Source organism: Dama dama, chromosome 25, assembly GCF_033118175.1.
Source record: "Dama dama isolate Ldn47 chromosome 25, ASM3311817v1, whole genome shotgun sequence".
NCBI classification, from domain to species: Eukaryota; Metazoa; Chordata; class Mammalia; order Artiodactyla; family Cervidae; genus Dama; species Dama dama.
The window spans coordinates 22,479,559-22,503,123 of NC_083705.1; the positions used below are offsets into that span (position 1 = coordinate 22,479,559).

The 23,565-nt window shown below is 38.1% G+C and overlaps 1 protein-coding gene across 7 annotated transcripts in view; it reads left to right on the forward strand.

The window, feature by feature from the left end:
- Positions 1-23,565, forward strand: part of ADAMTS6 (ADAM metallopeptidase with thrombospondin type 1 motif 6) — a 278,395-nt gene that overhangs the window by 249,171 nt on the left and 5,659 nt on the right. For 4 of the 7 annotated variants that reach the window (XM_061129691.1, XM_061129694.1, XM_061129693.1 and 1 more), the window contains 2 exons: positions 8,189-8,365; positions 12,699-12,855. In XM_061129691.1, coding sequence (XP_060985674.1) covers positions 8,189-8,365; positions 12,699-12,855 — 334 coding nt within the window. Of the gene's footprint in view, positions 1-8,188; positions 8,366-12,698; positions 12,856-23,565 lie in introns of those variants that run through there. The other 3 variants (XR_009690552.1, XM_061129695.1, XR_009690551.1) reach the window with 2 other exon arrangements.

The window sequence follows — 23,565 nt, forward strand, 5'->3', positions numbered from 1 at the left end:
GAAAGTAGAGAAAAACAGACAAGTTCAAAAACAAAAACTAGAAAAAAACTTCTGCCAATCACTAAATCAGCAAAACCTTCTCATGTGCAGACTCACTTCACATTGGTCTCTGGACCTACATTTTTCTGTGTCATTATATTTTTATTTTTAACATAAAACACCAAATATTACCACCTTAAAAAAATAGATTGTGTGAACTACTGTATATTTCCATTTCAAATACCATTTTAAGATTTTCTTCCTAATTCAACCTCATGTAGGTTGTAATTACCCTACTCTTAGCATTTCGATTCTCATCTCTCCAATCTTATAAGTGACTTGCTCAAATGATTCTATGAGGCTGTTAGGCACTCCTGGAATCTGCCTGAAGAAATATATGTAAGTGAAGGGGACTTCTAATCACATTTCTGCTATCTCTTTAAGATAGCTGAGTCAAAGCTTAGGGGAGAGAAGTAGAGGGCATGGAGTACACATGTTAGGACTATCACCACTCCCCCCACCCCCCAAAAATTAGTGGGCTATTGTCTCTCTACAGGCAATGCAGGAAAACTATTCTGGAGTAAGCATGAGTCAGGAAATCCTGCCATTACCATCTCAAAGATTCCAGTTGAACATCATCAATACCATCATGTTGACCCTTTGTTCTGGAGGAAAGAGGATTTTTGCCCCATTCAGTCTCTCCGGTGTATTTTCCAAAGGAGAGGGTGTACTCTCACTGTTCTACTTCCCTTTACCACAAAACCTACCTCTTCTCTAGATGAATTAAAGATAAGTAAAAGTAAATAACATTAAGTGAAAAAATGTTTCAGTAGCTATGGAGAAAAAAGTGAGCACAAGGAGCCTGATCTTCCCAGAGGAACGTAACATCTCCCACTAATGAAAAGAGGGGGTCCCAGCAGAGGAGCAGGCAGTGTTCAGGCTCTTTCACTTTACTTTTGCAAAGATATTTCACACAATAGCTTTCTGACACGCCCATGAAAACTTTCCTTCTTTTTCTGCCCCCTTCCCACTTCCAACTATCAGCTGTCTGAGCTCTGCTAATCACAAGGGTGAGGTTCAACTGGTGAAAACATGTTGCAGTAAGAGGAATGTACCCTCTGACCTTTTTCTTTTCTTTGCCGGCTGCTCTCACATAAAATTTCCATTGTTGCAAAGCCAGGAACCATTTTCCCCATCAGTGAATCCCACCCCATGCTTATGGCCAAAAAAAAAAAAAAAAAATTCAGCCAAGTTACCTTCGTGGAAAATGACTTTTCTGCAGTCTTTTGTGGAACTAATGAAGCCATGGCTTTCCCACTTCCTACAATCTAGCCTCACTCCTGGGATCACCCATGCTATGTTGGACTTAAATGGCTTTCTGTTTTTGCCCTGTCTTGGCATGTGACTCTGAAAGCATTGCTGTGTACTATAGATGGACTCCAGCAATCCTTAGCCATTCTTTTGATGTATAAAAATGGTTTCTTTTGACTCCCACAGAGTACCCATTGAAAAAGGTCTGTTTCTTGTACTTATTCTTTGACAAGTGGATGACTGGCATCATACTCAATTGACTTTATGGGATTTACATTTAGGTAGCATTACTTAAGGAGGATGGGGGTGGGGGAAAATATACCTCCAAGTCATTCTTTGTTTTAGTAGATACTTATGCTATCACCTGGTTTACTCCTAGGTTCTACTCTGGTGCCGTAACTAAGTAAATTAAACCCACTTATCCAGAGAGAATTCAGTCTAACCTCAAAATATTAATGTTTCTATCCTTTATAAGTGAGAGCCAAATTATTTTCCCTGGTGTGGTTTCAAATTTTTTTCTGCAAAATGTGTTTTTGCTTCTTAATCATAAAATGTTAAACTGAAGTATAAATGTATCTCTTGTAAAAATCACCGTCTATATCCAATTGAGATAAGAACAAAAAACAAACAGTCTGATCAGATTTTAAATAATTGTAAGATTCTGATTATATGAATAAAAGAAGAAAGATAGATGTTTTATAGTATATACAATAAGGAGAAATAGTGAGAAATAATTTTACTAAAGAATCATTATCCACTGAATTACCTTCCACCCAGCTATTATAAGAATGAATTGTGGAGAAGGAAACGGCAACCCACTCCAGCGTTCTTGCCTGGAGAATCCCAGGGATGGCGGAGCCTGGTGGGCTGCCGTCTATGGGGTCGCACAGAGTCGGACACGACTGAAGCGACTTAGCAACAGCAGCAGCAGTCTGATAGAATGCTGTAGTAATTGAACTGATGGTTGTTAACAGACAACATGAGCAGTGATTTGGAGGAAATTATTCATTTGTTACATTTTTGGCTACAAACTTTACTGTCCAGTGAACTGATTAACTTATGCTGAACAGAAGACAGTAAGAGATAGAAACAGTACCCATGTAATCTTTGGCTGATACTGTTTTCAGTCTGTTGTACCAAAATAATTCACAAAGATGGTTTCAGGTTGTCTCTTGTATACAAGGTCTGCATCATGAGATGACTGAACATTGATTTTTAAATCTTCCCATGTGTTCCCTGCAGCCTGAAGCAAGTTCTCCTCATTCATGCTATGGTCCCTGCCTGGTTCTAGAGATTGGTCCACTTCTGTTTTGAGATTTTGTAGATCCATGTAACTGAGGACCTGAGAGACAAAGATGACATCATAGAGTAACATGAATAGACATTCTAGATTTGATCATCTTGAGCTCCTATGTACAGACTTTTTTTTGCTCCAGTTATTAGTTAGGCTTTACATTTGGAGACTGTGGCTAAGTAGTAAAGTTTATATTTACTAAAGCAATAAAAATCATGTTTGCATATTTTAGCATGTTAAAAAAAAGAATGAATTGAATGGATTTTGATATTTATAACTAGACTTTAGTCTAAAAAATTACTTTATTACTGAACTAAGTATTCAGTTTCTAATTATTTCTAATGAATTTTACTGCATACTCAAAAAATGTGCAAAAATATGCCCTTTACATGAGTGTAGACTAATATTGTCTCTAAAAAATGCTCTGAATCATTCATGATTAATTTACTGCCTACTAATCATATGCATAATCATGGTTACTCTTGATTTTCTAGGATTTCTTATTTTTTTTGGTAACTAAATAAAACTGAGGCTGTCAGATAGATAAACTTCTTTATTCATCAGAAGGCTAGAGAGGCAAAGATGAAATGTAGCCTAAATAAAGCAGAGGGACAAAGTAAAAATAAAAACAAGCTGAGGGATGTCTCTGCTTGAGCATCGCTGACATAAGGTCAGAAGAATTTGCAGGATGAAGCCCTACTTAAATCAAAGCCAGTCTGAGTGACATCCCCATGCCTTTATTATTTTTTACAAGCAATTTTTAAACACTTAATTTTACAATCACCCTCTGAAGAGTTGAGATTATGACTATAGACATGTAATATTCATGGCTAGATCTTCAGGGCTTGGGTCCGTTGTATTCATTGAATCTTAATGTAGTTCTCAGTCATTCACTATTTTGAGAATCCAATTGATTATCTCTTTATTTCCAGTGCTATAGGATAGAATATCCGTGGCTTATTTAGTGGAGCTTGGGCTATAATTTTCTAAAATTATTCCTGGCCTCAGTAGAAGATGTATGTTAAGCTTTGCATATAACTTCACATTGTCCCACAGAGGATTTGTACATTTATCTTTCAGATCATTATCTTTTTCAGAACTGCCATGTGAATTTATCTGCACTACTCAATACTTCAGCTTCCCACTAGTAAAATGAGTGTGAAAACAGCACTTTGTGAGGTTTCTCTGACGGTTAGGTAGATTATGATATGCAGAGAGCTTAGCACACTTAATAAATTTCAGTGTTGCTTTCTCTTTTTATTCTTCTCCCTATTGTCATCGATCTCATTTGTTTTGTTTTGTCTTTGGTTCCCTGGGGACTTCTCAGAGACAAATGAATGAATCGTCTGTCTTTGCATTGTCTGCTTCTCCTAATTGTAAACAGGACTTTGGCACAGGCTCTTTGGGAAGACTGCTAGATATCACTACAGTGTTCAAATAAGAGCAGAAGCTTCTTGCTACTATAAAAAGATATTAGAATAAACAAGAGACTTATGTCCCAGGCTTTAATTAACTTTATTTTTTAATTGCAATATCGTTGATTAACAGTGTTGTGCAGATCTCTGCTATCCAGCGCAGTGACTCAGTTACACCCATATAGACATTCTTTTATCTGAGGCTTTAATATACATACATATGCTTTTAAAATATGAAGAGAGAAAGAGAAAGGCTTGAGTGCATTTTTCAATAAATTTTCCCAATGTAGAAAATTAATCATAGCCTCAAAATATTGACTGAACACTAAACTGAATACTAAATACTGATCGGAATTCCCTGTACATCCTATATGTCTCGGCTCATATCCCTAAAGTCTGAAGTACCCCTCTTTCCTCTTGTACTTCACCACATTTATTTTTATAATAATTAATACTTATGTATTCATGAGACTTTGTTTCTATGAATGCTAAGAGCTAAAGTATGGATCAGAACAGAAGCCTTAGAATTTAGTTCCAGCTCTACCATTTGCTATCTGTTTAACCTCAATTAAATTGTTTACGCTTCCTGTAAAAGACTCAAAAATATATATGAGAATAATGAACTGTGAAACTCTAGTGGAATATAAAGCAGTAGGATTATCATTGTCAGTAATAATATTAAACATTAAGAGAGTGACAGAAATTCTCTAAGGTTGTGTCTTCTAACTCTGATAAATGGTAGAAAAGACTTGTGTGAAGTCAAGAGGACCAAACACAAGTGGAGCAAGCTCAAGAGACTCAAATCAGGGTTCTATTCATTCTACAGAATGCATGATTGCAAGATAGTGTTGCATGTCTAATGATTTGAAATATAAAGTAAATATATCTTGAAATATAAAGTAAAATATTTTGAAATATAAAGTAACACGGCTGTGGTGAGGATTAAATGACATAATATATACAAAGTTCATGGTGTAGGGTCTGACATCCAGGAAACACTCAATAGATGTTAACATTAGGTCTGCCATTTAATCACTGCATGTCTTTGTACCAATCACTTACCCTAAGGTTTTTTTCTTCCTTTTAAACATAATTGTCATCTCATAGGATTTTTGTGAGAACTTTGTCGATTACAGCACTTAGCATAGCACTTGATGCCTATCCCTTCTCCAGCGGATCTTCCCAACCCACGAGTTGAGCCAGGGTCTCCTGCATTGCAATCGAATTCTTTACCAGCTGAGCTACTAGGGAAGCCATTGATATCTAGAGTATTTATTAAATGGCGGCTGCTACCATAATTACCATTATTAATAGCAGCAGTAGTCATAGGACTAAGTCTCCCCAGGTGGCTCAGTGGTAAAGAAACCGCCTGCCAGTGCAGGAGATGAAGGAGACTCAGGTTTGACCCCCAGGTCAGAAAGATTCCCCTGGAGTAGGAAATGGCAACCCACTCCAATATTCTTGCCTGAAAACTTCCATGGACAGAAGAGCCTGGCAAGCTGCAATCCATGAGGATACAAAGAGTCAGACACACCTGAATACACACACACACACACACACACACACACACACACACACACACACAGTCATAGCAGTAAGCAGCAGCATTAGCTTTATGCCTATTGAAGTGAATCTGGAAAGGTAAGCAGAGCCTTCCTATCAGTGTATAGTAAGCATATTTAAAGAGTTTGAGTTTATATCTTGAAGACCACTGTAGGATTTTTTTTTTTAATCAAAATAGAACATAATCAGATATGTGCTTTAGAGAGTGGATTGAAGTAAGACAAGAGCAAGAAACAGACCTGGTAGAAAGTCATTGCAATATTACATGCAAGAAATGATGTTTGTTGGTAGGGTTAGTGGCAGTGGAGACAGAAATCAACATATGTGAGAGAGGTTTAGGACTTCGGTTAATAGAACCTAGTGATTGATTATATGGGTAGAATGAAGCTGCAGCTGGAAAGAAGGATGTTGACTTGGCTGTAAAACATAATAACAGGGATCAGGAATTTCTCTCTTGACCTCTAAATCCCTAACTAAAGCCTTTTCTGGAACCATATTGGAAAAAACTGGATGTGATTCTTCTTCAACCGTATCTTAATTAAATGTTATCTAAGTTGGAGGAAATGCACTCTGTTACTACATTCATTATGATGAAGAGTGTTCGTTGGTCCTTGATTTACACATGAAAAATTTGTATTATTTTTCTTTCTCTATATGACATGTGACCAGTTCAAGATTGCACCGACAAAGCCGCTCAGGGGAGTGTACATTGTTCCTTAAGACATTCCCATCCCACGGCTAGTAGGTCTTGATTTACCTAAAAATAAATCAAAACCATCATCTTTGCAAATATATTTATGTTTTGAACATATTTCCAAATATCTTTACTGAGTACATTCTCAAAGTCCTTTGTTGGACCCTGAGGATGGGGTGAGGTTGTATATGAAGATGAAGCAGAGATGAAATGATTTTAAGCTTATAGTCTGATAGGAATGAGAGGACATATGAATTCATAATCATAAAATAGGTAGATGATGACTAAGGGCACAAGAATTTATATATTCTTACATTCTCTTTAATGTTACTTATTCTTATGTTCACATGTATATCTCCTTCATTAAAACCATGAGCTCCTTGAGATACAGACTGAGTTATTCATTCTTAGGTCTTCCTTCCCCCTACAGTCTACACTACACTACAGTCTAGTGTAGTTCCTGTAGGAAATTTGGTAGTAGTTTTTGAATGAAAGATGTAGAAACAGGGCTTCAAAATATTGTGGGTAAGGGTCTCACTTCACTGAGAAGTACAGATTTTAAGGAAAGGCTCAGATGTTCAGGGGAGAAAGCTGGAGGACTTCAGCCAGCCACCACGTTGAGTAGGTAACTCCTGAACAGTAACTGTAGAGCACTCCAATTAACTTCAAAAAGAGGTAAATAATAGACTTTGTGACAGGAAGAAGGCTCTTTTCCTCAGTGTGTAAGAGCTTACTGGTCCAAATAAAGAATCATCAAATTCATTATGTTTAACTGATGGACAAGGAAGAATCCAGAGATTCTCTGCAATAAATCTTTACCTGTGATCATGTATTCTTAGCTACCGCATACTAAGAGTACATTTGGCCTGCTATATCTCCGGGTTCCACATTCACAGATTCAACCAACCGAAGATCAGAAATATTTCTGAAAAAAATTTCAGAAGGTTCCAAAAAGTAAAACGTGAATTTGCTGCACTGGCACCTATTTGCATAGTGTTTATATTGTATTAGGTATCATAAGTAATCTAAAGATGATCTAAAGTTCACAGGAGGATGTGTGTAGGTTATATGCAAATACTGTGTCATTTTATACAAGGGACTTGATCATCAACAGGTTTTGGTGTCCTCCAGGGTCCTGAAATTGTCCCCTGCTGATACTGAGGGCCAACTGTACACATCTAAATCAATCCTTAGCTTGCTTCACAAAGGTAATTTCTCATGGCCTACTAGTACCCATAAGAATTTTTTTCAGAAGACTACACCTCAGTTCAGTTCAGTCACTCAGTCGTGTCTGACTCTTTGCGACCCCATGGACCTCAGCACACCAGGCCTCCCTGTCCATCACCAACCCAAAACTCATGTCATTGAGTCAGTGATGCCATCCAACCATTTCATCCTCTGTTGTCCCCTTCTCCTCCCACCTTCAGTCTTTCCCAGCATCAGGGTCTTTTCCAGTGAGTCAATTCTTCGCATCAGGTGACCAGAGTATTGGAATTTCAGCTTCAACATCATTCCTTCCATTGAGTACTCAGGATCTCCTTTAGGATGGACTGGTTGGATCTCCTTGCAGTCCAAGGGACTCTCAAAAGAAACCAAGAATTCCACATTTCAAAAATCAGCAGCATCTTACCACAACTGAATATGGCCAAGGATAGGGAGGAGTCAAAAGAAATAAACCTACAGACAATAACAGAAGATAAGCTGCCAAGAAAAGCAAACTCTGGATTTAGCTCTTAAAGACCTTAGGGCAAAAGATAGAAGTTCTTCTATTTAAAAACTTAAGGAATTTTCATATCTGTTAAGACTTTGCTTAAGATTTAGTACATGTGTATGTTGTTTACTCAAATACACATTTAGCTGGAGAAAGATTTTCCTCAAATGTTTCTCTATCTTTAGACTATCATTATTCATTAGTATTTGTTTTATTTACAGTGTACTCCCAAATGTGGTCCAGGATTCAAGCATCGGATTGTTCTGTGCAAGAGCAGTGACCTTTCTAAAACATTCCCAGCAACACAGTGTTCCGAGGAGAGCAAACCCCCTGTCCGCATCCGCTGCAGTTTGGGCCGCTGCCCGCCTCCTCGCTGGGTGACAGGAGACTGGGGCCAGGTAAGGCAGTTGGACTCTGGGCCCCTGCGGAAGCAGCAGCTTGAGACACTGAGGTTCCTGGTTGGGTCACTATAGGGGCCCGTGACATGAGTAACAGACTAGGCGTGAGATGTGAGTGTGAGCAGTGCACTGGCAGCAGCGGTCACGTAGAGTCCCTGAGCCACGCTTCTCCCACACCCACACACTCCCCACGTTCACCTACTTCTCGGGTTCTAACATTTTAACTTAAAGAGAAGTAATCTCGATGACCAGAGATTTGACCAGAACTTTGGCTTCTACTGCCAACTCTCTCAACTATTTCAAGAACAAATCAGTTAACACCATTTTCTTAATTTTCACACTAAGAAAATGAATCCTGTTAACTTCACAGAAAACATGTAAGGATCTTAATTAGGTTTTATCTTTTTTTTTTTTTTTTTTAATGGCTGCGCTGGGTCTTCATTGCTGTGAGCAGCCTTTCTTCAGTTGGGGTGAGCAGGCACTACTCTTCATTTTGGTGCAAGGGCTTCTCACTGCTGTGGCATCTCTCATTGCAGAGCATAGGCTCCGGGCACGAAGGCTTCGGTAGTTGTAGCCCTTGGGCTCAGTAGTTGTGGCACATGAGCTTAGTTGCTCCGCAGCATGTGGGATCTTCCTGAAGCAGGAATCAAACCCGTGTCCTCTGCACTGGTAGGCGGAGTCCTGTCCACTGTATTGCCAGGGAAGTCCCTGTGGTTTTATATTGATAGGATTCATTTATATTTTCTCTTCCAATTCCTATTTTTTTCTTTCTCAGTTTTAAATTATGTTATCTTGCTGAAGGTCCTCTTAAACCCTTTGAAAGCAAATTGATATATTTGGATAGAAGGCAAATTAAGTATTGTTCTTTTGAAAGTTGAAAAGGAAACCTATTTAGGTTATATTAAAAAATAATGCTCCAGAAAGTAAATTTCTAGTGACTCAATGCCCTTTTCCTGTGGTTTTACAATTAACCTTGTAGCTAGTTATTTTCTAATATCTGAGAGTCCAAGTAAATTGTAGTGGCATATAACTACACCAGCATGATTTTGTCTGTGCTCTGGGCCTGCCATTACTTAGTAGGAATGACATTTCATAGAATTACCAAAACCGTGGCCAAAATGCATTATTGCCAGAGTGTAGCTGTATCTACAGACTTCTCTGGGGAGTGGGCAAAGATTTTCAGTCTCCATTAAGGCAAATAAATATTCTTGGTCTATGCTCAGCCCTGTGGGGAAGTAAAAGAAGTGTGACCATAAAATAATTAACATTTGCATTTGTCTAACAAATAATTAATAATGTTCTTTCATATAATGATATTTAGTTTAATTTACAAAGTGCTCAAGTGGAATACATATCATAAGCTTAAGTAAGAATTAAATGCAGTTAAGTATTTATCTGTAGACGTGTGATAGTTTCACAATTTACAATTGATATTATGCTATTAAAGAATCAGAGCAGACATACTCTTATGATTTTTATTTAAATCAGGTAGGAATTTCCTTTCTTATATATTCTTTGTTGCAATGTAGTGTTATATAGAGGTCATGTAGAAGTTTTTGCATGTTAATAATTTCACCAAATTTCCCTGTTTGAGTTTATTCTTTTAAATGTTGTCAAGTCCTTTTCTTCTCCTCTATACTTTCAATTCAGTTTCCTAAAATTGAAATTAATCAGTGAAAATACCTTTCAAAGATGCTTTATTACATCTTTTTTTTTTCTTGATATAAAATAACTTTCATTTATTTCAGTTATAGATATCCTCCCACGATGGCCAACCAGAATTAATTTATAAATTGAAACAAACCTAGGGGATTGCTTTTCAGTAATAATACGTCAGACACTCATTAAAGGCCCAGCAGTGCATCCTGCTCTCTGAGAGCTGAGTCACTTCATTTCACAGGGGCATTCGTCTTCACATCTGCTATAGCCCACACGTATCCCTTAGACCACGTTATTGCTGACGTGTTACAGGTTCAATATATAACAGCTCTTCTTCCCTGGAGTAAATTACACAATTTATCACCACTTGAGTTTACTTGTCTTCCTCTATTCATTTTGATTCTAAGGACAATTTCAATGACCTGCATCAACGTCTTTCACAATTTATTTCACGGCTGTAATCATGGTAACTGACTCACCCTTCAGCCTTTTTTTAGATGAACTTCATTGTATGATACCTTGTAGGATAACTTTGGTTTACCTTTATAAAATATTAAAGTCACTGCCACTTTGATAACTTCACCTTCTGTCCAGGGTATAACATAACAGGAAAAATGTTCTCAACTAAGGCTTGACTGAACATTGAAAAGCATTTCTACTGAAGTCTTAGGTGCCTAATTGGTAACTGGAATTGGCTTGCTTGTTTGCACCAGTGCATTTCCACTGAAGACTACAGCCCCAGCTTTCCCTATGGTTAACATTCTAGTACAAAGGTAGATTAGATGAACTACACTGCAGCTATTCTTAGGAAATGTGTATTGAAAAGCAAGTTTTATAGTGATAAAAGTATTACACCTGAGTTGTAGAAAGCTTGGAAAATAAAGTCAGGAAGAAAAAACGTCACCCTCAATATCTCAACCTGTAGATAACTCTTGCTAATATTTTGGGGAGTTTCCATAACTGTCCTCATTCTTCATTCTGGCACCTCGCCTCTTTCTCACTCACTATATTTTTTTTTTAATTTCTTACTTTAATTTACTTATTTGTTAATTGTGTTTTTCTCCTCATCATAAAGTAAATTTCTTGAGGACAGGGATTTCTGTCCATTCTATTCGCTTTTATATCTTCAGTACCCAACTTGTTAAATAAATGAGTCCATTAAGTAGTGTTTATCTGTGCATGTGTATAAAAGGCATTTGATATATTTGAGACGATGCTTTACATGCTTCTGCATCTGCAGTTTCATTTATATCATGATAATGTGTTATAATTTCTTAAAATTCGTTAATTCTCAAAAGTTTAATTTAGTGGCTCTGCAGTTCTACAACTTGAGCAGCCTATAATTTAACTGCACAGTTTTAAACATACCTAAATGACAAAATGCATGGATGTTCTGTTAGATTACAACTGCTTTTTTTTTTTTTTAGTGTTTGATAATTTTTTAATCCTAAAGAAATATTTGTATGGCAGGAGACAAGAGACACTATTCCTTAGTTTGGAATAGTAAATCATCACTATAGTGAAATAATATTCAAAGCAGTTTGGTTTATTTATATGGGATTAATCTTAGGTATGCTGCTGCTGCTGCTAAGTCAATTCAGTCGTGTCCGACTCTGTGCCACCCCATAGACAGCAGCCCACCAGGCTCCACTGTCCCTGGGATTCTCCAGGCAAGAACACTGGAGTGGGTTGCCATTTCCTTCTCCAGCTTTATTACATCTTTATGGTGCATTTACTCATCATTCTGTATTTAGAAAGTTAAAAATAAAAGTATCTGTGAATATCATGGCAAGTCCTATAAGTGCCTTGAGAGTTTTTGCAAATTAATCCAACAAGGGCCTCGGTCTATTTATCTTGTAAATATCACCATCACCTATCTTTGCACAAGTATTTCCTCATCTCCTTGATCCCAAATCTCAAAGGCTTTCCAGTATTCTGAGTGGCAGTCCCCGAAAATAGACCACAGCTTCACTCTTCAGCCAGGATAGCTGATCAGGGCCAGCTGAATCCTAAGCCCTCAGAGAGCACTTCAGTTCTAAAGTAAATGAATCCCAAGTAGGTGAAAAAGGAAAGGGAGACATGCTAACTGGCTAGCTACAGACCTCTTCTCAGATTTGTCTCATATTTGTATACCTTACAAAACAAGGTACTTATTTAATGTCTCTTTTCTTTTTTTTTTTTTTTCAAACTGGTCTCATCACCAGGGCCCACAATGGTCACTGCTGTTAGACTGAACTAATATTTTAATCAGATTCAGAGCACTGCAGTAGATCACTGATTTGTCTTCCCACAAGTCTTTAATAAATAGGGAGCTATAGTGATGTCCCAGCCCTAGAGTCCCTGACTATTTTACTTCATCACAGGTATTTTCTCTTTATACTCTTGTTTAACTTCACTGGCACTGCTTGACACTGTTGGAATAACAGCCCAAGAAATCTCCATCTGTTGTCTTCTGGAAACGATATTACTTCTATATTCTAGGGTAATGACACAATCCTTGAGTTTCCAAACCAATGCTATGTAATAGAATGATTTAATCATATACCTCTCCAAGATGAACTACATATGGGCTTGAAAAGCTAATATATATAGTATTTGAAATGACATAGTATCTATTTTCTCTCCTGAAAATTGTTGAGAACAGTATTTTGTCTCTTCTTGTCTTTTGGTTTAGTGTTCTGCTCAGTGTGGCCTTGGACAGCAAATGCGGACTGTGCAATGTCTTTCCTACACTGGACAGGCATCAGGTGACTGTCCAGAAACTAGTAGACCTCCATCAATGCAGCAGTGTGAAAGTAAATGTGACAGTACCCCCATCTCCAGTACTGAAGGTAAGTTCCCCAGTACCTCCAGTACAGATGGTAAGGGGACTGTAATCTCTAGTGATTTAACTGTATTGATTTACAGGGTTCAGAGAGCCCCATAAAACCACTGTTGTATTGTGTTTGCATAGAGTAATTGGGAAAGCTACACGTGTACTGGATATATAATCAGGAAACCTAAGTTGTTTTTTTTTTCCTGACTCTTCCACTAACTGTTTGACCGTATTAAGTCACTTAACATTTCTGGAGCTAAGTTTACTTATCTATACAATGAAAGACTGGAACGGAGAAAATCTCTAAGGTTCTGTCCAACCTAGCATTTTATGTTTGACTTGTGCTAGAAAGATAGAAATGATTTCTAATGAACCAAGCTTGAAAGTAAAAACTTCTGTTTCTTTTTGGCTATAACAATGGATTTATGCTATTGGAAAGGTTAAATTCTTGCTTGTTATACATATAATGAAAGCATATGGTTGGAACGTCTTAGGTTTCAAATACTAATTTTCTCATTGAAGAAAAATAGAAGTTTTTTACAGTTATTGTATAGCTGTTTATATAGGAGGACAATGTCTTCAGACTCGGAAAATTTTCTGTTACATATGGGGAAGTCTCTGTATTAACAGCAGATACCCATCCAAATTCTGAACTTTCTTATATCATATTTAAATGAATGTACTTTGTTTACTCGATCAAGCATCCATTTGAAATCTCCTGAACGCTACTATGTGCAAGGCACTATCACAGAAACTGGAGAGTCCAGAGACAACTGGGGCATAGTCAGGAAGTTTAGACTACCTTCTCATATATAAATATCTGAAGCCATGAATTTTAATTATGTAAGAAACCCAGCTATAGGGCTCTACTTAAAAAAAAAGATAAAGAGCTATGCTGACTATAATTTGTTAATACTTATCAAATGAAAATGATATGGTAACTAATCTATTAAAAAGAGATTGTACCTTTTGATAAAAATCTATCCAGTTTGAGGGATATTTTTTAATCTTATTTTTCAATATTTCCATGAGGAATTTCATTTTAGGAGGAGCAAGCCTCTTGCATGACAAGATGCAGAAAACTTGCATCTTTGCAAGTGGCCCGTTTCTTATATCTGAGCAATATGAAAAGTGAAAGTGTTAGTCGTTCAGTCATGTCTTGACACTTTGTGACCTCTTGGACTGTAGCCCTCCAGGCTCCTCTGCCCATGGAATTATCTAGGCAGGGATACCGGAGTGGGGTGCCATTTCCTTCTCCAGGGGATCTTCCCAACCCAGGGATCAAACCCGGGTCTTCTGTACTGCAGGCAGATTCTTTACCATCTGAGCCACTAGGAACCTCCCTAGTGGCTCAATACAGTATACTTACTTTATAGTTTACTGTTTCGAAGAAGTATAGCTTTACCCTACATCAATTCAAAATCACAATTTTAATTTGCAGAATTTCTGGCTGTAATGCCATCTCCTTTTTTCCCTTTGGTAAGGGATATTCTATAAATCTAGCTTTCCTTATCTTGAGAAGGGCTCAAAAATCTATGACAAACAGAAGTACTTTTCATAGCAAAACTATTTTCCTTAAATGATCTAAAATTTAAAGATTTCTTTAAGCCTTGCAGCAAACAAGTCTTCATCTATTGTAAATTATTGGCTATCAATCAGTTCATGTGGGTTTGGGAGTCTGTTTTTCAGAGTTGAAAGATAAAATATTAAGGTGGGAAAGAGGATATAACTATCATAGTAAAGTATGTTGGGTATTATGTTAGGCCCTTTATATTTATTTTCCATTATATATATCTCATGTACATAAATATCTATGTGTATTATATAATCATGATAACAACCTTTTGAGAGTTGGTATTACTGATGAGGAAACTAAGGCACAGAGAGAGTGACTTACCCACATTACAAGAGTAGGATGTAGAAGAGCCAGGATTTGAACATAGATTTGGAAGAGCCCTACCTAGGACATGTCATTTTCAGTTACATTTATATGCTGTTTGTAATTTACTCTTAAAATCAAGAATTTTAACATGAAAACAGAGCTTCTGATTGTGAAGTACAGAGACTTCTGGCATGACTGTCAACGGATTAAGGCTTAATAATTGTTGAAAGACCTGGCTTTTTGACATGCCCACAATAATGTGTGTTGAAATTATATTTATAACTTTATTTTAGGCCATTTTAGTAATTTCTCCAAACAGTTCTCTACAGTGGATAATTATTGTACATAAACTTTGCAGCTGAAGATGTAAGGCTGTTTTTATAGTGAGAAGAATATCTTTTGCAACTGTACTTATTTCTGCCTTAAAAACATCCTCTTAAAATAGATAGGTTTAATCTGATATTTCTTGGATTATTTGGAAAAATACTTCATAGTTATTTCTGTCTGGCCAAATCACCTTTTGATCACCGTAATCTGAAGTATGCAGTTAGGACAATATTTTTAGCCTTCTCAGTAAAGAAGGAAACTTTTAGGAAATTATTAATCCTGCAAAGTATGACTAATCTTAAAATTGTTATTCCCTAAAGCTGTTGACTCATTTAAGACAGGATAAAATTAGAATTAAAGTAGAAATAGTATAGCTGTTGTAACTTGTTCTGTGTTCTCCTTAGCTTCCCAATAGCATATATATTGAGTATATTAAAGTGTCTGAAACTATCTGTTCATTCCATCAGAAGCTACTTATTGAATGCTTGCTGTGGCCAGCCTCTGCCATTTATTATGGAAATTCAAATGCGCTTGTAAGTTCATAGTCTTACAGGGAAGATACTTCTTTAAAAAAAACAAGCAAGATGGAATGTGTTATGTGGAACCATTTACACAAATGCTAAGAGTGCTCACTGATGACTCTAATGTTTGAATCAAGGCAAGCTTCATAGACTAAGTGGTCTGTGAGCCAGTTGTAATCTGTAGTTGGAAAAATACAGATGAAACAGTTGATTTAAGTCATAACTTGTCATCCATAGAGATATGAAATGCACAGATAATATGGATTTCAAAAAAGAAAAGGCTCTTACATGAAAGTAATGTGTAAGAGTGACCTGATACGGTTTCTGGAAATCAGATCAAGGAGAGAGGAAGTCGCTCTTACAAAGGGGAAACTGGGAGGAAGGTCCAGTTGTGAGGGAAGGTTACCCAGGTCAAGTTCTGGTTATCGCAGGGGGTAAAAGAGGACTGCTTTTTTCTACCAGAGTCAGGTTCCCTTGTTTCTTAGAAAAGGGGCTAGTGAGAAGCTAGTTCATCTCTACTCCAAGCAGGACAGAGTAGGACTGAGGAAGATCTCTTGGGAACTAAAAGACCATCTTTCAGTGGGATCTCTATGGGTAACATGAACCACTAATAGAATCTTGATTATTGTTTCAACTACTGAAGTTTAGGAGATGGTTCCCCTCCTGATATCTTATTTTAAAATAATAAAAACTTTCAAACATACAGCAAAGTTGAAAGAAGTTTATAATGACTATCCACCATCAGATTCTATCATTAATATTTTACTGAACTTGCCTTATCACATAGAAATATATCTGTCCATTTGTCAAGCGATGGTGTTTAAATAATGTGCTTTCCAGTCATCCAACCAATAAATTCATTTAATTTGCAAACATGCCCACCATGTGCCAGCCACTGAGACTACAAAAGATTCCTGTCCTCAAAGGAAGCACAGTTTAGTAGGGGTGACAACATGCAAACAAATAGTTTTAACCCTATGATCAGTACTGTGATGGGGTAGACAGAAGCTCCCAGGAGTACAGAGAGGAAGAGGGTATCAGCAGAAGCATCACTGGGCAGGGCACTGGAAGGTGAAACAGTTGGCCGAGAAGATGTTGAGATACTGGGCATTCCTGGCAGAAGGTGAGTGTGTGCAGTCACAGAGCGGTGGAGTCAAACATAGTTCAGTATGGCTGCAGAGGGTGGCAGATGAGCAGGCAGTGGAGATGAGGCTACAAAGAGACAGGGACTTGGTTTGGAGGGTTCCTGTATGCAGTGGAAGGAAGGTAAGACTCTATCTACCAGTTCTGGGAACAAGTGAAGGAAATTGGGGAGTGACAGACTGACAGGTGTATAAAGGGGCAGAGGGAAGATAGCCTTGTGTGGGAGAAGCGTTACAAAGTTGTGCCAAGAGTCCAGGCTAGAGATAATGAAGGCTTGAACTCAAGCAGATATGGTAAGGATCAAAAAGAGGGCAATGGTGACAATCTAGAAGGCTGGAATGGTGAGGGAGATGGGAGGCAGGTTCAGGAGGGATGGGACATGGGTGTACCAATGGCTGATTCTTGTTGATGTATGAAAGAAAACCACAAAATTCTGTAAAGCAATATCATTCAATTTAAAAAGGTGGCAAAAAAAGAGGGTAATGAATTGAAAAAAAAAAAAAAAGGACAAAATAGAAAGGAGAAGAAAAAGACACTGATGAACAATTGGACATAGGAATAAGAATATGTTGTGGAAGTATTACATATGACTCTCAAGTGTCAGATTTAGGGAACTGGTTACTATTAATCATGGTATGGAATTTAGGCATCTGTATGGAAATTAAGCACATTAGTCCCCCAAAGCCATAATAAAATAATGGAATTTGAATAAAGTTTTAAAAAATAAAAATAAACAATGGAGAGAGATTGAAGAAATGGAGGAAGGTTAAGGCAACAAAGGGTAGTAAGAGAAAGAGAATCAGAAGTGGAGCATCAAAAAATTAAATGGTGAGAGGGAGCTAGGAGGAAGAAGAAGAAAGATACAATTTGCCACGTTTAACATCTGCTTTAGCTTTTTATTCCTAAAAACCTTCGGCTAAGAGTAAAGGCATTATAGGTCTGATTTTGACAGACTGCCACTGATGAGGGTAACACTACATTGCTGCTAAGAGTGAATTATAGACACACTGGGTATCACTGCATTTGAAATACTACTCAGAGTACTTTTTCAACGTGCGTCTGGCAGCTGAGACTAGCCTACTCAAGCTCACCTGAAATTCTATCCCAAATGCCATTTTATTCATCTTTATGCAGTTTCAGATTCCCTTGTAGTTTATATGGTGAGTCTTTTCAGCTTCTCAGTTGCACAAAGCACTCTGTCATCTAGTATTTATTGCTGCCAGGTAATGAATCATGGTGTGGAAAGGTGAGCACGAAAGGTGTGGCTAGTGAACATTGGTTTACCAGACCAGGCTGTCTAACGGTGCCTTTGGCGGGTCTCAGTCCCCCTTAAGTAAATGACTCTGAGCTGCCTAAGCAGCTCCAGCAATCTCCTGAGATTCATGGAACAAAAACGGCTACTGAATTTGGGTTTTAAGGTGGCATCTGATATATTAAAATCAGTGAAAGGAATGAATGGTGAAGGTCATTTGGACTTTGAGTTCAAGCAGGTGAGGAAGACCAGACATTTTTGTTGCCATTTTAAAGAGCTCATAATCCACCATAACATTCAGGGTCACATTCCTGCTGTCTAGTTTGGAGGGAACCCTGGATTTGTATTGGATCAAAGCACCTCAAGTTGACTGTGGGTGGCATCCAGAGAATAAGACTGGGTAAGAAGAAACCAAGATAGTAAAGAGAGAAAGAAATGGCTCAGTCCATGGTAAGGTGGACTCAAAATGAAGTCCCATAGTTGATATTACCTTGCTCTACTAGTAAAAGTCAGTGGACTGTTCCCACTACAATGAATGCTATCAAATTCCCAAGCAAAACATGCTATTTCATCCTTTTCCAGTTTGAATATGTAAAATACTAAGGACTCAAGTATAGTTTTATCAGGAAAAGTATGCCGATTTCACATCCCCTACCCCTGACTCCTGCACCATACCTGTACATGCATAGCCTTTGCCTCTCTCTTCTCACCAGGCTCTGCATCTCTATGGGCTCTTTGACAAAAGTACAGCTGGTTTTACTTTTGTAGTCCAAAGGATAGACCCTTAGATGAGAGTCATAATTCTGCTTACTGTATTCTCCCTCTGAATTTCATAAAGAACTTACAGGCATAGAGAACATGCATTCTCCAGAGAAAAATCCTGAATGGTCCAACTTGGTCATGGAAGAATATGTCCTATGTATCCCAACTCCTCCATTAATAGAATTTAAGCCTGATTTAGGCAGGCTTGGCAGTGTTTTATGAAATAAATATAGGAACACTGCATTTCAGGAGTTGCTCTTATACTCCTTGATTAAGTCAAGCCATCAAAGTCACAGTGAATCTCAATCCATTTGCATCCTAAATTCATAAGCTTATGTTCAGTGTGAGTAGTTCAAAATCATGTCTTTTAGGTCAGAGTTTTGAAAGATTAATGTAAAGTACCTGGGGAAAAACCATTGGCACATCAATGATAAGTAAATTCATGTGTTGCCTATGAAACAGGTTGTCTAATTTTATTGTTCAACTCTACCAGAACCCAGATTACCAGTGAGACCCACTCCAGCATACCTGGCAAGTTACTTAAGATTCTAATAGTGGGTCTAATTCATATCATAAGGCCTAGAAGCTGGCTTTCAGCCCTTGATATATCCCTAAGTCTCTCTGAGAAGAATTTAGAAATAGTCCATAAATTGTCCCTCCAGAAATCTCTCACCTTGGATAAAGTAAAACTTTATTTTAAGACATGGACGTGCGAGGAGATGTTAAAAAAGGAGAGACTAGTTAGGTTCACAAAATATTTCCCAGAAACCACACTGTAAGGACCTCTCACCATTCTAATAGCCTCAGAAGAAAAAAGATAGAAAGAGTGTCTTCACATTCTCCTCCCCAGAGAGTGCTTAGCTGGTACATGAAGATAATAGAAGAAAAATATCAGACTCTGTCATCTTAAAATCTTTGACTTGCTAGCTCAGATTCCACTGCTTTAAAAGCAGTAGATATAAGTGTATCTGCATGAAGAAAACTTGATAGCAAAGACCAGACCTTCAAAGTAGATCAATTACAAAGAGATTATATTACAGAAAGATTCTACCTAAAAAAAAGGATTCCTTTCAGTAGCTTTCCTAGTATAATTGTTTATGTCAGATTATGTATTACTTGGGTATAGAGACACCAATTTTTAGATATTTTAGATATTAGCTAGAAATCAATGTCAACTGAGGATCATTCAGAAATCCAGTCAAAACATAGCTGTCATTGTTTTTTTTTAAAACATTTACCCCTTCTCTTGGATGAAAGAGCAGACCTCCTAATAATGATGTCCCAAAAGATTGACTTATCAGAGTTATCAGCTGAGAATAAATATTGACAGGCAGAAACTCTTTTGCATTAAGATGAGAAGAATGCTGCCAAAATAGAGTAGTTTTGGAATCAGGCAAACCTGAGTTCTGGTCCCACTTCTTAGACCAACCACCTGTGTGATACAGAATGAGTTTCGTATGTAGCCTTTTTGAGCCTCAGATTTTCCATCTGTATAAAGCTGACATTTTACTTACTTAAAATGATTGTTGTTGTTTAGTCACTAAGTCATGTCTGACCCTTTTGCGACCCCATGAACTGTAGTCCGCCAAGCTCCTCTGTACATGGGATTTGCCAGGCAAGAATACTGGAGTGGATTACCATTTCTTTCTCCAGGGGATCTTCCCGACCCAGGGATCGAACCCACATCTCCTGCATTGGCAGGTGGATTCTTTACCACTGACCCATCAGGGAAGCCCACTTAAAATTATTAAATATATATAAATATGTAAAACTGCCCAAGTCAATGCCTGGGATAAAGGAAGCACCTGATAAATTATTTTTAGTGTTATCATTACTAGATTAATCCCTCATGGACTTAAAAGACAAAGAATGAAAGACTGGTCATTGGTTGATCTTCTTTGATGAGCAGGTTTTCATGTCTCTGAAGACCAATTCTTCCAGTGTAGGTAGTCCCTAGGCATCACTATGAACAAAGCTAGTGGAGGTGATGGGATTCCACCTGAGCTATATCGAATACTAAAAGACGATGCTATGAAAGTGCTGCAGTCAATATGCCACCAAATTTGGAAAACTCAGCAGTGGCCACAGGACTGGAAAAGGTCAGTTTTCATTCCAGTCCCAAAGCAAGGCAATGCCAAAGAATATTCAGACTACTGCACAATTACACTTATCTCACACACTAGCAAAGTAATGCTCAAAATTCTTCAAGCAAGGCTTTAACAGTATGTGAACTGAGAACTTCCAAATGTTCAAGCTGGATTTAGAAAAGGCAGAGGAACCGGAAATCAAATTGCCAACATCTATTGAATCACAGAAAAAGCAAGAAAATTCCAGAAGAAACATCTATTTCTGCTTTATTGACTACACCGAAGCCTTTGACTGTGTGGATCACAATAAACTGTGGAAAATTCTTTAAGAGATGGGAATAGCAGACCACTTTACCTGCCTCCTTAGAAATCTGCATGCAGGTCAAGAAGCAACAGTTAGAATATGGAACAACATGTTCACATGGAACAACAGACTGGTTCCAAATTGAGAAAGGAGTACGTCAAGGCTATATATTGTCACCCTGCTTATTCAACTTATATGAAGAGTACATCATGCAAAATGCCAGGCTGGATGAAGCACAAGCTGGAATCAAGATTGCCGGGAGAAATATCAATAACCTCAGATATGCGGATGACACCACCCTTATGGCAGAAAGCAAAGAAGAACTAAAGAGCCTCTTGATGACAGGGTAAGAGGAGAGTGAAAAATCTGGCTTAAAACTCAACATTCAAAAAACGAAGATCATCACATCTCATCCCATCATTTCCTGGCAAATGGGGAAACAGTGAAAACAGTGACAGACTTTATTTCCTTGGGCTCCTAAATCACTGCAGATGGTGACTGCATCCATGAAATTAAAAGATGCTTGCTCCTGGAAGAAAAGCTACAACAAGCCTAGACAGAATATTAAAAAACATAGACATTACTTTGCTGACAAAGATCCGTCTAGTCAAAGCCATGGTTTTTCCAGTAGTCATGTATGGATGTGAGAGCTGGACCATAAAGAAAGCTGAGTGCCGAAGAATTGATGCTTTCAAACTGTGGTGTTGGAGAAGCCTCTTGAGAGTCCCTTGGACTGCAAGGAGCTCCAGCCAGTCAGTCTCAGAGGAAATCAATCCTAAATATTCATTGGAAGGACTGATGCTGAAGCTGAAGCTCCAATACTTAGGCCACCTGATGTGAAGAACTGACTGACTGGAAAAGACCCTGATGCTGGGAAAGTCTGAAGGCAGGAGAAGGGGATGATAGAGAATGAGATGGTTGGATGGTATCACCGACTCGATGGACATGAGTTTGAGCAAGGTCTGGGAGTTGGTGATAGACAGGGAAGCATGCCGTACTGCAGTCCATGGGGTCACAAAAAGTTGGACACAACTGAGCGACTGAACTGAACTGAAGCAATCCCTAGAAGGTAAAACCATAGTATAGGAATGGAATCTTCCTCAGGGCCCCTTCTTCGTGGGAGCCCCCGGCACTCCATCAAAACTGAGTGTCCTTCCATAGCCCAAGAATCACCATTTAATATCTCATCAAGGCCCATTGTCTGCTTGGCAGTCTTCAACCCTGGTACTTACCCCAGATTACTCCTCACCTCATCATAATTTACCTGCTCTCTCTTAAAATCTTATTGTTAATTTACATATTCATACCAGTGAAGAGCCTATATATTTTTGACAGGGATCCCAGAGAAATAATACAGGATGGTTGTTCTCAAATGTGTTATTGGTAGCAGTAATGAGAGCTGATAAACTGAGTGCTCACTCTTGTGCCAAGTCACACATGTGTTGTAGATGTTACCTCATACGAGCTTCACAACATCCTATGAGCTTCGTTTCACAGATGAAGAAACCGAGGTTTAGAGAGATGAAGTCATTTGGCCAAGGACAAACAAATACTGGGAAGAGGCAATGCTGGAATTCACCCCTGGATCTGCCACTCTCACCAGTGATGCTCGCAGGTCCTGGGATGTCCCTGCCTCCCTAAGCTTGATCCTGCTCCTAGGACCCAAATGAATTCCTGCTTTCAATCAAGTTACTTGGAATCAAGGTAGTTGAGAACTACCTCAGAAGAGGTGTTGGGAAGTTCAGAGGGGTACATCCTGGCAGTGGGCCTCCAGGCTGCCCCTAGACTACACATAGCTCCAGCCAAAGGGCCATGCTGGGACCTTTGTGTCCCAGGAGCTAAATCCTGAATATTTTATTTGTAATGGCCTGAATGGGTGACTGGTTGGAGGAAGAATTTATTTATGAATATTTTGTTTCATTCATTATCTACTATTGAATCAAATTCTAAAGTCTAAATCTAAAAGAAAAATCTGTAAATTTTCTTGTATTTTGCTCATCTCAGAATTTTCCTGGTTCAGAAACTCTTCAACAAGGGAGTAATGAACCTCCCAATAAACTTGCACCCCAGGAAATATTCTTTGTCTTCATACTGACTTGTGTCTGTAGGACAGCATTTTCTAAGTAGTAATCTAAGTATCGCATCCTTGAGAAATTCAGAGCACCACGTACTTGTCATCTGGTGGTAAAAGGTAGTAATAACTAATAGTAGTAATAGTAATTCAATATTTTACACTTACTGAGAGCCGATAACCATTCTATGCACTGTGCTAGGCAGAATCATTGGATATACATGCTACATGTGGGAGTGGGAACAGTCATCTTTCCTATTCACAGGTGAGGATGCTTAACCTCTTAGGCACCGAGAGGTTAGGAAATTTGTTCAGTCATAAAGTTTGTAAATAGAAAGCTGGTCTTAAATCCAAGTAGTCTGACTACTAATTTTATT